General features: G+C 45.9%; 1 protein-coding gene across 1 annotated transcript; it reads left to right on the top strand.

The window, feature by feature from the left end:
- Positions 1–44: 44 nt before the first annotated feature.
- On the top strand, positions 45–12,937 carry PRDM14 (PR domain containing 14). Its single transcript, XM_005866401.2, has 7 exons — positions 45–747; positions 1,349–1,402; positions 1,489–1,646; positions 2,533–2,803; positions 6,396–6,598; positions 11,009–11,110; positions 12,697–12,937. The coding sequence occupies exons 1-7, from the start codon at positions 45–47 to the stop codon at positions 12,922–12,924; spliced, it is 1,719 nt and encodes a 572-aa protein (XP_005866463.1). The 3' UTR covers positions 12,925–12,937.
- Positions 12,938–13,246: the final 309 nt, after the last annotated feature.

Raw genomic sequence — 13,246 nt, 5'->3', positions numbered from 1 at the left:
CCCTGCCATTGCTTCTCCGCAGAACCTCCGCGCTGTTGCCCGCGATGGCTCTGCGGTCGCCGGGCGAGGCCGGACCTCTGGACAAGATGGGCTACCCGCCCGAGAGACTCCAGAGCAGCCCCCAACACCTGGCCCCCTACTACGCGCCCTTCGCGCCCTATGGACCCCATGGGACCAGCCTGGCCGCCGCGGGGGAGGATTACCAACCTTTCCCGGTCCCCACCGTGTCTGCGCCCCAGGCCGTGGCCCCCTTCGCGCTGCGGACCGCCCCTCCCTTGCTGAGCCCCGGCCTGGCCCTACCGAGGGAGCCGCTCTACGAGCTGCCCTGGCCCGGCAAGCTGGCACCGTGGTACCCATTCCCCCCCTTCACCAAGGAGCTGCAACACTTCGTCAGCAGCGGCCGCGACTATCCCGGGGCCACCGGTGAAGACGTGGCCCACGTCGGTGGTCGAGTCGACAGCGGCCAGTGTTATGCACCTGAGGTTTTCCTGCCACCGCCGCCCCCTGTGGGGGCTTCCCTGTTGCCCGAGGGGCTGAAGACCTCCCAGGCACCTCCTCACTTCCCCAGCAAGCGGCCCGAGGAGGACCCCAAGCTCCTGAGCCAGGAGAGGACGTCGGCTCCTCGCTTCCACTTCACCCAGGAGGACCTGCACTTAGTCCTGTACGGATTCCTTCCCGGCCCGGAGCACTCGCCGGAGCGCCTGCACCATGCAGCTTCCGGCCTCCTGGTCCCCGCGGACAGCGCTGGTAAAGGCAGTCCCCTTCATCCGGGGTTAGGATGGATGGATGGATGGATGGATGGGGGAATAGAGTGGGGAAGGGGCACTTCAGGGTGAATATGAGTCCGGACGAGGTGGGGAGCTGCATGTCTTCTATCAGGACTTCTATCAAAGGACAGAGCCTGGGGAGGTCAGGCTCCCATCTGAGCCCTACTTGCTTAATTGCAGGACTCCTGAGATTGGTTGTAGTGAGAGCTAAGGGTGAGGAGAGAAATGTTCCTGCCCTGGACTCGTCCACTGGACTCAGATTCTACCAGGATGTGCCAGGTAGTTAGTTCCATGAGAGCCTCATGCAGGTCATGGAGTCCCAGCTCAGCATCCATCGACCCAGTCAGCATTATCTCTGATTCTCAAGTTCTTTAACTTGCAAATGGGGTTCGTTTCACCACCTTAAAAGGGTTGTTTTGTGTCTCAAAGGAGAAAGTGTATATGTAAAAGGAGCAGGAACAATATAAGCATCAAACTCAGGAAAATGGTTACCTCTAAGGAGCACAGAGGGAAACGCCTCATGAAAGGGTTTCACGATACTTTGCAACGAAAAACAAGACGTTACCCCTGCCTTTTTCTAGGGCCCGAGTGTCTTCCTCAAGCTCTGGATCAGGACGCACTTCAACTGCCAGAAGGTAGGCTGGAGACCCTGCTTGGAGTTCGTGCCTCAGTCTAATGCAGTGACTGTGCTCATCCACGTCTCTTTTTGGGGTTCCCCTAGGTCTCTGCCTCAGGCAGATGCTGTTTGGAGGTGTCCCGCATTTTGGTGTGTTCTGCTATAGCCTCATTGCCAAAGGAGTCAGGTTTGGACCCTTTCAAGGTAAAGTGGTCAACGCCAGTGAAGTCAAGACCTACGGAGACAATTCTCTGATGTGGGAGGTAAATGTGCTTTTTTGTGGGGAGGTGGCTGCTGGAGGAATATCTTGGCCTGTGCCCCCCACCCCCTCCCGGGAGAGGGGACAAGGCAGTAATCTGCTGGCTGTGCTGCCTGCTTTGCAATATAAAGGGGGTGGGGGAGGGGGTCATAATCCATGACCTTGACCAATAACACCTCTGCAGAAATCCCAGGCGCCTTGTGGTGGGTGCCCTAAGTCATTTTAGCCTGTGAACATGAGCCAGGGCATACACATTTAAAGAATTCATACATTGTGCTTGTTTATAGACAAAAACAATTGCTTTAAATAGGATCTAGTGATGCTGAGAAGATGCCAAGGGAAATAAAACCAAATGTAAAATGTTTTGTCATTTGTCTATGAAGTTAGCTAAAGACTGAGACTCTTGACTGTGTATGGGGGTTGCAGGCCAGACTGCAGTTTGTCAGGATATATTAGCTACCCACCCTTGACCCTGAATTTCTAGTTCCAGTAATGTCCTCCAGGGAAGTAAGCTGAAATTCTGACTATGTTGAGCCAGTGCAATTGCCAGGATCAGAGAAAGAAAGCATGGCTTCATTAATATGCATGAAAACTTGGTTGGGATAAAATACGAAACTAATCGGTTGTTTTGAAGCAGTAGAATTGAGCAGAACCTCCTCTTGTTTCCCTTACCTCTGCGCATGAAATTAACATGTGCTCACTTTAGAAACTTGGAAATCAAGAAAGATAAAGTAAGAATCTTTAAAAATGTCCCATCACCTATAGAGAAGCCCTTAAGCTAATGAAGTTCATTAGGCTTAATATACATATATTCAGTAGTCTCCAGTGTGAGATTTGGATAATAAATTTTTGACACGTAAATTTCAAATTTCATGCCTTCTATCTTTCAGATCTTTGAAGATGGTCGTTTGAGCCACTTTATAGATGGAAAAGGAGGTGCAGGGAACTGGATGTCCTACGTCAACTGTGCCCGGTTCCCCAAGGAGCAGAACCTGGTTGCAGTGCAATGTCAAGGGCAGATATTTTATGAGAGCTGCAAAGAGATCTCCCAGAACCAAGAGCTGCTGGTGTGGTACGGAGACTGCTATGAAAAGTTCCTGGACATTCCCGTGAGCCTTCAGGTGACGGAGCACGGGAAGCAGGCGCCCGGGCCCTCTGAAGGTGAGTGCACGGCTTCGCCTCGCCAGTGAGGCGCTCCTGGTGGAAGGACACCTTCCTGCAGCTTCTGGGCAACTGGTGGAGCTCCCCTCCCCCCTGAAGGCTGGAGCCGAGACTAAACGGAAAGTGTCTCTAACCAGGGGGCCTTACCCCGCTGGAGGACGAGGCCCTCATCTTCCCAAAGCTGCTGAAGCTGCTTCTATTCACAAGGATCCCTTTTCTTGTACCCCCTCACCCTCCACCCAGAGAAGACAATAAAAGTGGAATAAATGGACACGACCTCTGCCTTAGGCGAGCCAGTTTCTGAGTCCTGCCTGCTCAGGCTAACGCAGCCTGGGAAGTCCCGCCAGAGCAGGGCTTTCAGATGGTGGGGTGGGAAATCAATGCAGTGGTGGAGTTGTGCGTGAAAGGAAAAAAAGAGAATAAGAATAAAGTAGGATAGAAAATATTGATATGAATCTCAAGTAAGAGCAAGCATTGTTGGTGAAGTTGTTGTTTCACAGGGGTGTGTGTGTGGGGGCTGGGTCTCAGAGAATGGATTTCTCACTGTGGGTCTCAGCCAAGTGTGACCAGCACTGAGCTAGATTCACGCTTCGACTTTAATGTGGCTGTGAATACCTGGGCGGTCTTGGGAAGGAGCAGATTCTCGTTCCTGCTTGGGACCTGAGATTCTGCATTTCTATCAAGCTTCCAAGGGATGCTGCTGCTGCTGGCCCTGGACCACATTTTAGTGGCAAGGAGCTAGAGGACCACCAACCCCCTCTCTGGGAGTGAGCCTCTGGAATTTGCATTTTAAAAAGGCTCTCAGAGTGAGCCCTGGGAATCACTGATCTTGTAGGTGGGACAGGACAAGTGCAGATTACTGTACTACGTGTGATCAGGTAGAAGACTGCCTTGTGTTACAATAAGTGCCGTGAGTAGCAGGTAAAAGCCAATGGGAATAGCATCCATCACACACTGCACTGGTTGTCTGCATGCCTGTCTTAGAGCTAGACCGTCCTTCAGGCCAGGGAGTAACCCTAAGCCTTCGTATCCCCTGCTCCTGGAGCCCCGTGTGGATTGAATGAAGGAGGAAGACACTGACTCCGTTGGGAAAAGCTGCTTAAGGATGAGAGGAAATTCAGGGGGGGTGGGGGGTGTTAGGCAGGAAGAGAGAGGCGGTCTATCTAGGCTGGGGGATGGTGAAGCCAAAGTCAACCAACCACACATTCTCCGAGGATTAGGGGGTGAATAATGGGAGGTATCTTTCCAGAGTCCAAGTAATGAGGGCCTGTCCGAACTGTTTTGGTGAACTGTCGTCCTACCCTAACGTGGAGGTGGGAGTGAGGTGGTGGGATATCCTGGGACTCAGAGTTGTCACATACTTAGCACCGTGTCACACACAGCCTTTTGGTCATTTCCCAAACGATACCAATAGCTTTTACTTATTTTTTTAAACTTATCTTTATTGTTGGAAGTATTAGAGATGTCTCCCTTTTGCCCATTGCTTTTACCAATTGCTTTTACAACAAGTTAAAAATAGATTTGAGACAAATACATGCTTGATAACTCCCCAAATTTATTCATTCCCCTTTTTGAAAAATCCCTTAACCTGATGTATCGAGCTATTCAAATGTTCATAACTGTTGATGTCTCAGTAATGCTGTTCTGGAAATTTATCTTCAGGAAATAGTCCAAAAGGATTTTTTTTTATCCTCAAGGATTTTTGCTATGGCACCACCCGTATTAGTGAAAAGGCACAATGTCAAGTGCTCAGTAGTAGAATACTTAAGTAAATGAAGACGTGTTCACATGGAATAATATGCAGATAGCAGAGATCACGGCATATAAGCAGCAGGGGTGAGGGTTTGATAATAAGTGTGGGGAACCCAGCCTGCAGCTACCTCTGCTCCAGTTATGAAGCAAATTCTCCAATGCTCCTGGCACTGTTAAAATACTGTGTGTTTTGGACAATGGGGCGGGGTGGGGGGGGGACTTGTAAAGGACTCCATTTGTTGGGAAGAATTATGGATGAATTCATTTGTTTGCTGTTATGAATGTTTTGGACAAGGTTTTCTCTAAGGCTTTTGGTGAGGATGGGTGACAATCTTTCTCTTAAGGTCATGGGCGCGCTCCTGGGCCCTATGTGGGCGGGTTATTTGAGTATGCAGCCTGCCGAGTGTGTGTTTTGGGGGCTGGAGGTGTGGAATGTGAAAACAACGCTTAATCCTTCCTCTTAATCCTTCCAAAATTTGGTGTGAATGGTGGGGCAAGAAGCATGGGAATCAGGGTTGTGAGAGCCCTGGATTAGAAGGAGTAGTTGACCCAGCTGAGGGGAGGAAGAAGGAAAAGGGAATAGAATAAAATCAAGATAAATTTCCAAAGACCTGAGTTAAAGATCACTGGCCCCATCTTTAAGACCCCCTTTTCCCATCCCAGGAAGCAGGAAGGCCAGGTATTTCTGACCAGATTCTAGCTCTGAACAAAAAAAAAAACAAAACGGTTGCAGCACGGGGGTTCTGAGATTTGCACCTCAATGAAAGTGGTAGACTGGGCTGGGCGATGGATTGTCCTGGGGTTGCGCTGCCTTCCTGGTTATTTACTTAGTGAATGGTTTATTTCCTTAGCCACTTGTTGAACGTGCCTGGGATGCAGTTGTTAACTAACAAAGCCCCCGATGGATAGCTTCCCTGCTGTCCTGACCCTGAAAAGATTTCCATCTCCAGATTCTTGCATAGACTCACTCCTGGCTCTTTCCTCCCTCCCTGGGGCCAGACAATGAGGTCTCAGGGAAGCCACTTCTCCTGGAATCCTGTGCCCCGACAGAGACCCCTGTAGGTGGCCCCTGTCCTCTCCCTTCCTCCCAGCAAGTAGACAACCCTCACCTGGCACCTCCTTTGCTAGAATCTGCAGCTCCCTCTCTTAACTTCTCTCTCCTCCCTCTCCCATTGATAACAACTTATCTTTCTCAGTCTTATCACTCAGTGATAGTATCACTCATGGTGGTAAGAACTCATGATGTGTCAGCATTAAATTAACCATCATGATAACTCTGTGTGTTAGGGAAGGCAAGGTACTGTCATCCCTCCTTTGTATGTGAAGATTCTAGCTCTGGAATCCTCCCCCAAAATTCAGAGAAGTGAACTATCCGCTAAGGGAGTGCCTAAGACTTTGAAAATGGGGTCAAGTGGAACAGCCTCGGGAGGCCTGGGACGGGAGCTTTGCTGTCCATCATTGTCCTGGGTGAACAGTTTTGAACTTGTAGCTCTGGCTGGTCTGAAAGGGACACAGAGAGTAGACATGTTCTGGTTATATTATTAACCTTGTAACAAGTGCCAGTCAGTGTAAGATTATGGTGTGAGGTATTTAGGAACCAAGTGATAAATTAGTGTTCCATCATGAAGGGAAGTGGTATTAATGAAAACAAAATTATCTAAGTTGGTCCTTGTCAAGGCTTCGTGTTGGGCACACAAGGGTTTATTATTTTATTATGTTTACTTTAGTACATGTTTAAAATTGCCAATAATAAGGGAAAGGCTTTAAAAGCTGCCTTGGAGGAAGTAAGAATGAGGTAAGGTTGCTGACCAAGCCACCGCTCCTGTCCCGTGTTTGACAGAGTCTGCAGAAGGGTACAGATGTGACCGATGTGGAAAGGTGTTTACCTACAGATACTACAGAGACAAGCATCTCAAGTACACCCCCTGCGTGGACCAGGGCGACAGGAAGTTCCCCTGCCCTCAGTGCAAAAGATCCTTTGAGAAACGGGACCGGCTGCGAATCCATATCCTCCACGTTCACGAGAAGCACCGGCCTCACAAGGTGAGAACTTAGTTCTGGTAGCAAATGACCCCACCCACGGCCCAGACTGGCTTTCCGGGTCCCGCCCAGAACCCCGGACACACCGAAGGCCTTCTGGGTGTGGGGCCTGCTGTGGCTCTGGACCTGTGATTGAGAGGGAAGCAAAGAAAGATCATTATGTTTCAACTTGGTGATCCTTTAAAAATTTTACTTCTGATTTTATTTTATTTTTTCCTTTTTGTTTTTCCCTTTTTCCAATTATTTTTTAACATAAAAATATATAGTGCATACTTGGTAAATACAATATGGAGAGAAAAACAAGACAGAAGCCACTTGATATGCTATGGCCCAAAGTTAAGACATCTTAGGTATAATTCTTTTCAATATGTGTTTGTATTTTTAATATACTTAAGATCATACTGAAGATTATGAGGTTAATTTTCTGACCTAAGATATCACAAACTCATTTGTAAATATAATAGCTATATCAGTACATCAGATGGTTGCACCATGATTTATTTAACCAACCCCCTGTTTTGCGCATGTCTCGCCAATGATGATGCAGTGAACAATATTACATAGAAGTAGTTATTTCTGTTATCCATTTATGATTATTTTTGTAATTGGTTGATCCCCAGTGTGTGTGTGGCGGTCGGGGGAGGGGGGGGGCGTGTGCAGGAGGCAACAGATAGATGATGTTCCTCTCTCATCCATGTTTCTACCTATCCTTCTCCCTTCCTCTCTCTCTAAAAATCATCACAAACATTTTTTTAAAAGAAAGTGATGATTTGACCTTCAAAAGAGTTGTTTTTCTGGTAGACTTAAGGAATAATAACGTGTCATGCTTGGTGATCCCAAGGCTTCTTTCATTGTTTTCTTTTTGCAAGTTCTCCTTTATCATGACTATAAATATTGCTTAACAGTGGGTTTCAAATCTGTAGCCACGAATTCTGTCCAGAGCTCAAGAGGCACATATGTAGCTACTGTCCCAACATCTAACCCATGGCACTTTGCCCTCATGTTTGGAGTTTTGAGGTTTTTCCTGATTTTTATTGCTTAACATTTTTATTCTCTTTTAGTTTTCTTTATTTCATTTACTTTAGCTTGAGTAGTACTTCACTTTTAAAATGATAAAGTATACTTAATTTCCATTGAAGCCCAAAAGAAAACACTTAATTTAACTTCAATAGAAGAAAAAGCTCCAGTGAAGATAAATGATTTTTAACAAAAATAATCGGTTTCTAAAAGAGAAAAAAAAAATTGACAAAAATAACAGAAGATGTGGGTATGCAACCAACAATGAAAACCCCTGCATTACCATCCTCCTTCCAGCCTTTAAGCCTAAATCCACCCCCTTTTCAGACAATTTGTCGAGCAAACTTCAAGTGGAACATAGATTTAAAATGTTAGGAAAGCCCTAACAGGTTTGGCTCAGTGGATAGAGCGTCGGCCTGCAGACTGAAAGGTCCCAGGTTCGATTCCGGTCAAGGGCATGTACCTTGGTTGTGGGCACATCCCCAGGAGGGGGTGTGCAGGAGGCAGCTGGTTGATGTTTCTCTCTCATTGATGTTTCTAACTCTCTATCCCTCTCCCTTCCTCTCTGTAAAAAAATCAATAAAATATATTTTTTTAAAAATGTCAGGAAATCCCTGTAGTCTAGGGGTGGGGACCGTCCAGCCAGAGGGCCATATAAGGCCCATGAAATAACTTGGTCTAACCCTGCCAAAGCTTTAGGGGTCAGTTAATTAAATGTTTGGCTAAATATAGCAGGCTAATTTCTTTTTAATATATTTTTATTGATTTTAGAGAGGAAGGGAGAGAGAGATAGAAACATCAATGATGAGAGAGAATCATTGATTGGCTGCCTCCTACACACCCCCTACTGGGGATCGAGCCTGCAACCCGGGCATGTGCCCTTGACCGGAATCAAACCAGGGACCCTTCAGTCCTCAGGCGGATGCTCTATCCACTCAGCCAAACCAGCCAGGGCAAGCAGGCTAATTTTTAAGTTGATAATTTTGTGTGGTCCTCTTAATGATGTTATAAATATCCAAATCACTCTTGGCAGAAAAAAGGTTCCCCACCCTTGCAGTGTAGTCCATAGCGATGAGTACCAAGAGTTCATACAAGTCCAGAAGGTAGGTTCTATCCTTCTGAAATACCTGACCCATGGAGACAGGGCTTTTTTTTTTTTTTTTCTTCAGAAAGCATTGTTCCAATAAATTGTGGAGATTTATACAAGGCTTTAACTTTACTTCATTTTTGACTTCCTTGTAAGCTTTTAGTTTTGCTAGCATTTCTAATTTCAAGACACAAATTTAGTTTCTTAATTGTGTAACTTGTATGATGACATTCACATTCTTCCTGGAGCTTATTCTGATTTGAACCAGTGATTTCTGAACCTGTGAACTGTCATTTGGATTTTTTTTTAACACCTTCTTAAATTCTAATTGTTCTATTCCACTCTTCCTCTTTCTTGATTTCTTTTTTGTATCACTGGTGTACATCATCAAGTAACTGCATTAAAAGATATATAGTGAAAAGTTTTGAGTCCTTCTTTGAGGATATTTTATTCACATATCTCTTTGATGGTTTGCCTGGATACAGAATTATAGGTAGAAATAATTCTCCCTCAGGATATTCAAAGCATCACTCCATTTTCTTCTATCATTTGGAGCCAATCTGGTTCTTTTGTGGTTTTTTTTAATTAATTTATTTATTTGCTTTTGTTAATCCTCACCCAACTATATTTTTCCATTGATTTCTTTTTTTTTAAATATATTTTATTGATTTTTTTTTTTTTTTTACAGAGAGGAAGGGAGAGGGATAGAGACTTAGAAACATCGATGAGAGAGAAACATCCATCAGCTGCCTCCTGCACACTCCCTACTGGGGATGTGCCCACAACCAAGGTACAGGCCCTTGACCAGAATCGAACCTGGGACCCTTGAGTCCACAGGCTGACGCTCTATCCACTGAGCCAAACCGGTTAGGGCCATTGATTTCTTTAGAGAGCATAGAAAGGAGGGGGAGAGACAGAGAAACATCAATTGGTTGCCTCCCCTGGCACGTGCTGGGGATCGAGCCTGCAACTGAGGTATGCACCCCTGCCCGGAATCAAACCTGGGACCCTTCAGTCCACGGGCCAACGCTCTATCACTGAGCTAAAATGGCCAGGGCACCAATCTGGTTCTTTTTTTTTAAATATATTTTATTGATTTTTTTACAGAGAGGAAGGGAGAGGATAGGTAGAAACATGGATGAGAGAGGAACATCATCTATCTGTTGCCTCCTGCAAACTCCCTACTGGGGATAGAGAGTTAGAAACATCGGTGAGAGAGAAACATCGATCAGCTGCCTCCTGCACACTCCCCACTGGGTATGTGCCCGCAACCAAGGTACATGCCCTTGACCGGAATCGAACCTGGGACCCTTGAGTCCGCAGGCCGATGCTCTATCCACTGAGCCAAACCGGCCAGGGCAATCGAATGTGTCAAAATTGGATGTATTTTTATTTTCTTTCTCTTGCTTTGCAAACATTGGAATACAAGATACTCTTTCCATCTGAAGGCACAAATCCTAAGCTGAAAGGAATGATCTTGTTCTTTCTTTGGTTATTATCTGTCTTCTAGGCCTTCGTTCTCTCCTGGAACTCCTTTTGGCCAGGTGTTAAGTTCAATCTACCTCCCTGTGCTTAACTTAATTTTTTTTATTTTATTTAATTTTATTATTTTTGCTTAGCTTTCTTAGAAAGTTCCCCAATCTTATTTTCCAAATCATGTATTTAGTCTTCAGCAGTCAGCTGGGTCTATTCAGTTATTCAGTACTTTTATGTTGTTGTTTGTTTTCAATTTCCAAGAATGGTTTCTTTTTCTAATCGCTTCCCTTTTATAATTTGTTCTGTTTGCAATATTATCTCAAACATCTGATTTTTTTTTTGCTTCAGTAACAATAATATATGCCCATTATTTAAACTTTAAGCGCTACAGAAAAATTAGTGTATTAAGCATATAGTAGGCACTCCATAAATACTTGCTGCATTAATTGCACAGTGATTACCCTATAAGGAAAACAGAGTAGGAATCTGAGTTTAACTGACACACTGGTCACACAGCTGCATGTTGACAGGGCAGGACTAATTCAGGCCTCTATTAAACACCACGATCCTATTAAATTCCCTCATTTCACACCTGAAGAAACTGACATCCAAAGATGTTAGATGACATTAGCACTGGGCAGGCTCTGGACCAGAGCCCATGCTGCGGAATTCCTCAGTGTCATGCCAGGAGGTCTATCTATTACCAATAGACCCTTGGCGTGGGCCTGCTTGATTCTCTGATAACACACAGAATAAATACGATAGTTAACATCATGGGGAAATGAACTTGTTAGGGGAAGATGTGATTCCAACTCTGTTCTTTTTTGCCTTAGTGTTCTACATGTGGGAAATCTTTCTCTCAGTCTTCCAGCCTAAACAAGCACATGAGAGTTCACTCTGGAGACAGACCCTACCAGTGTGTGTACTGTACAAAGGTAGGTGGAACCTCCTGGAAGGGATCTGCCTTGAACTCTGTTTGGGTGTCCATGGACAGGAACTTGAAGCATAAAGCCTGGCTTAACCCCCACTTCTGCCCCCAAACTTGGCTCACATTTGCTTGTGATGGTCAGATACAACGACCCACTGCCAAATTGTCATTCAGGGCATGTGTGATGAGGAAATACACCCTGTCACACAGTAGACTTCCATTACTTAATCTGGTGAAGACTGGCCATGTCTGGGCGTCTGTGAAGGACAGCTTGTACACCTTACTGAGCAGGGATCCAACCCTACGTATGCCCAGATACCCCACTGTTCAGTGCTTCTCTCCCAGCCCCTCGAATCGGAGGTCACCAGTTTAAACTGGTGTTTTATGTCACTGTCAGTGGACCCAAAAAGCAAAGTCATTACATTTCTAATATACTACCTGAAAGTGACAAGGGTCAGAGCATAGTATTGACACGAACGAGGGGATTGGTTATAAATAAGGAGAAGAAAAGAAGTGGTTAAGAAAAGATAATGTAAAAACAGCAGATACTTGGGAATCTATAATGTTACAGTCACTCTGCAAAAGAGTTGGGCAGTTTCTTTACCCTGCAGTTGCTTATATGTTCACACAAAAACCTGTGCACAAATGTTTGTAGCAGCTTATTTCATAACAGCCCCCGCCCAGATGTCCTTCCAGGGGTAAGTGATGTCCTCCCTTCCTTGAAGGGAGCATGGGCTGTATACACAGCAGCCTGGGCGAATCACCAGAGAACTATGCCAAGTGAGGAAAACCAATAATCCAAAGGTTGCATACTTACCATTCTGTGTATATAACATTCTGAAATGATGAAATTATAGAAATGGAGGATAGATGAGTGGTTGCCACTGCTTAAGTAAGAAATGGGACTGGGAGGGAGTAGGTGTGTCTACAAAAGGGCAACATGAAGGATCTTAATGATGAAAATGTTCGTTATCTTAACTGTCAAACATCAGTAGCCGGGTTGTGATACTATATTTTGTAAGATGTAACCCTTGGGAAACTGGGTAAAGGGCACACAGAATCTGTTATTTCTTCTGAGTACACGTAAATCTACAAGAAGAACCCAGTATGGAACTGACTTATGCAAAGACATTGGCCAGTATTAGCTGCTCCTTCTGTAGTGCAGTGTATCTTGGAGAGTCCTAGGAGGACCCCCCCCCCCCCCCCCCCCCCCCTCCCCCCCCCCCCCCCCATTAGAATTGCTGGTTTAAATGCTGGTTCCTTCTTAACCCCACAGAGTGTACTTACTGGGCACATTTTCCGGGCTAGGGCTGTCAATCTGCATTTTTAACTAGACCCCAGGTGATCTTAGGCACTGAAAAGCCACTGTTCGAGTAGCCAGGGCTACTCCGAACCCGTCAGGACGACACATGGACCATGTCCTTTCCTATTAAGGCTACTCTTGCTGACCGAGGGTGCTACCCCGGGTTCTCAGCATCAACTGGAGAACGAAGGGGTGGCCTAAGCGATAGTAACCAGGAAAGGAAACCCGTCGTTTCACTGGTCTTCCAGCTGATGGAAGTTTGCTTTTCCTTCTGCTTTCTGTCCTGGCAGAAGTTCACTGCCTCCAGCATCCTCCGCACACATATCAGGCAGCACTCGGGGGAGAAGCCCTTCAAATGCAAACACTGTGGCAAATCGTTCGCGTCCCACGCCGCCCACGACAGCCACGTCCGCCGCTCACACAAGGAGGGCCAGGGCTGCTCCTGCGGCAGCTGCGGGAAAACCTTCCCCGATCAAGACGCCCTGTGCTCCCACATGAAGCTCCATGAAGACTCCTAGCCCTCGGACAGGCTGCGGACAAGGGGGACACTAAGCACTCGGGTTCTGTCTTTGTTTTTCTTGTGTACGTGTGTGTTGTGTGAACAAAAGATGGCTCTGCTGAGAGAAGAAACGGAAAGATGGGACTGACCGGTTAGCTGCAATGACCAGATGTATCAACTGGTTTTAATAGCTTTTGAAGAAATGTTTTCCGTCATTTCCAATAAGAATGAAATTTTGGTGAGTTTACTGATAAGTAGTGAAAGCTGGCTGTTAATAGTTCTTGAGCATCCTGGAAAAGAAAAAAAGAGGAGGGACCATGTTGAATTTCTGGGGTGAAAGA

This window comes from Myotis brandtii, unplaced genomic scaffold, assembly GCF_000412655.1.
Source record: "Myotis brandtii unplaced genomic scaffold, ASM41265v1 scaffold23, whole genome shotgun sequence".
Lineage (NCBI taxonomy): Eukaryota > Metazoa > Chordata > Mammalia > Chiroptera > Vespertilionidae > Myotis > Myotis brandtii.
This window is presented reverse-complemented; position numbering and strand designations above follow the sequence as displayed.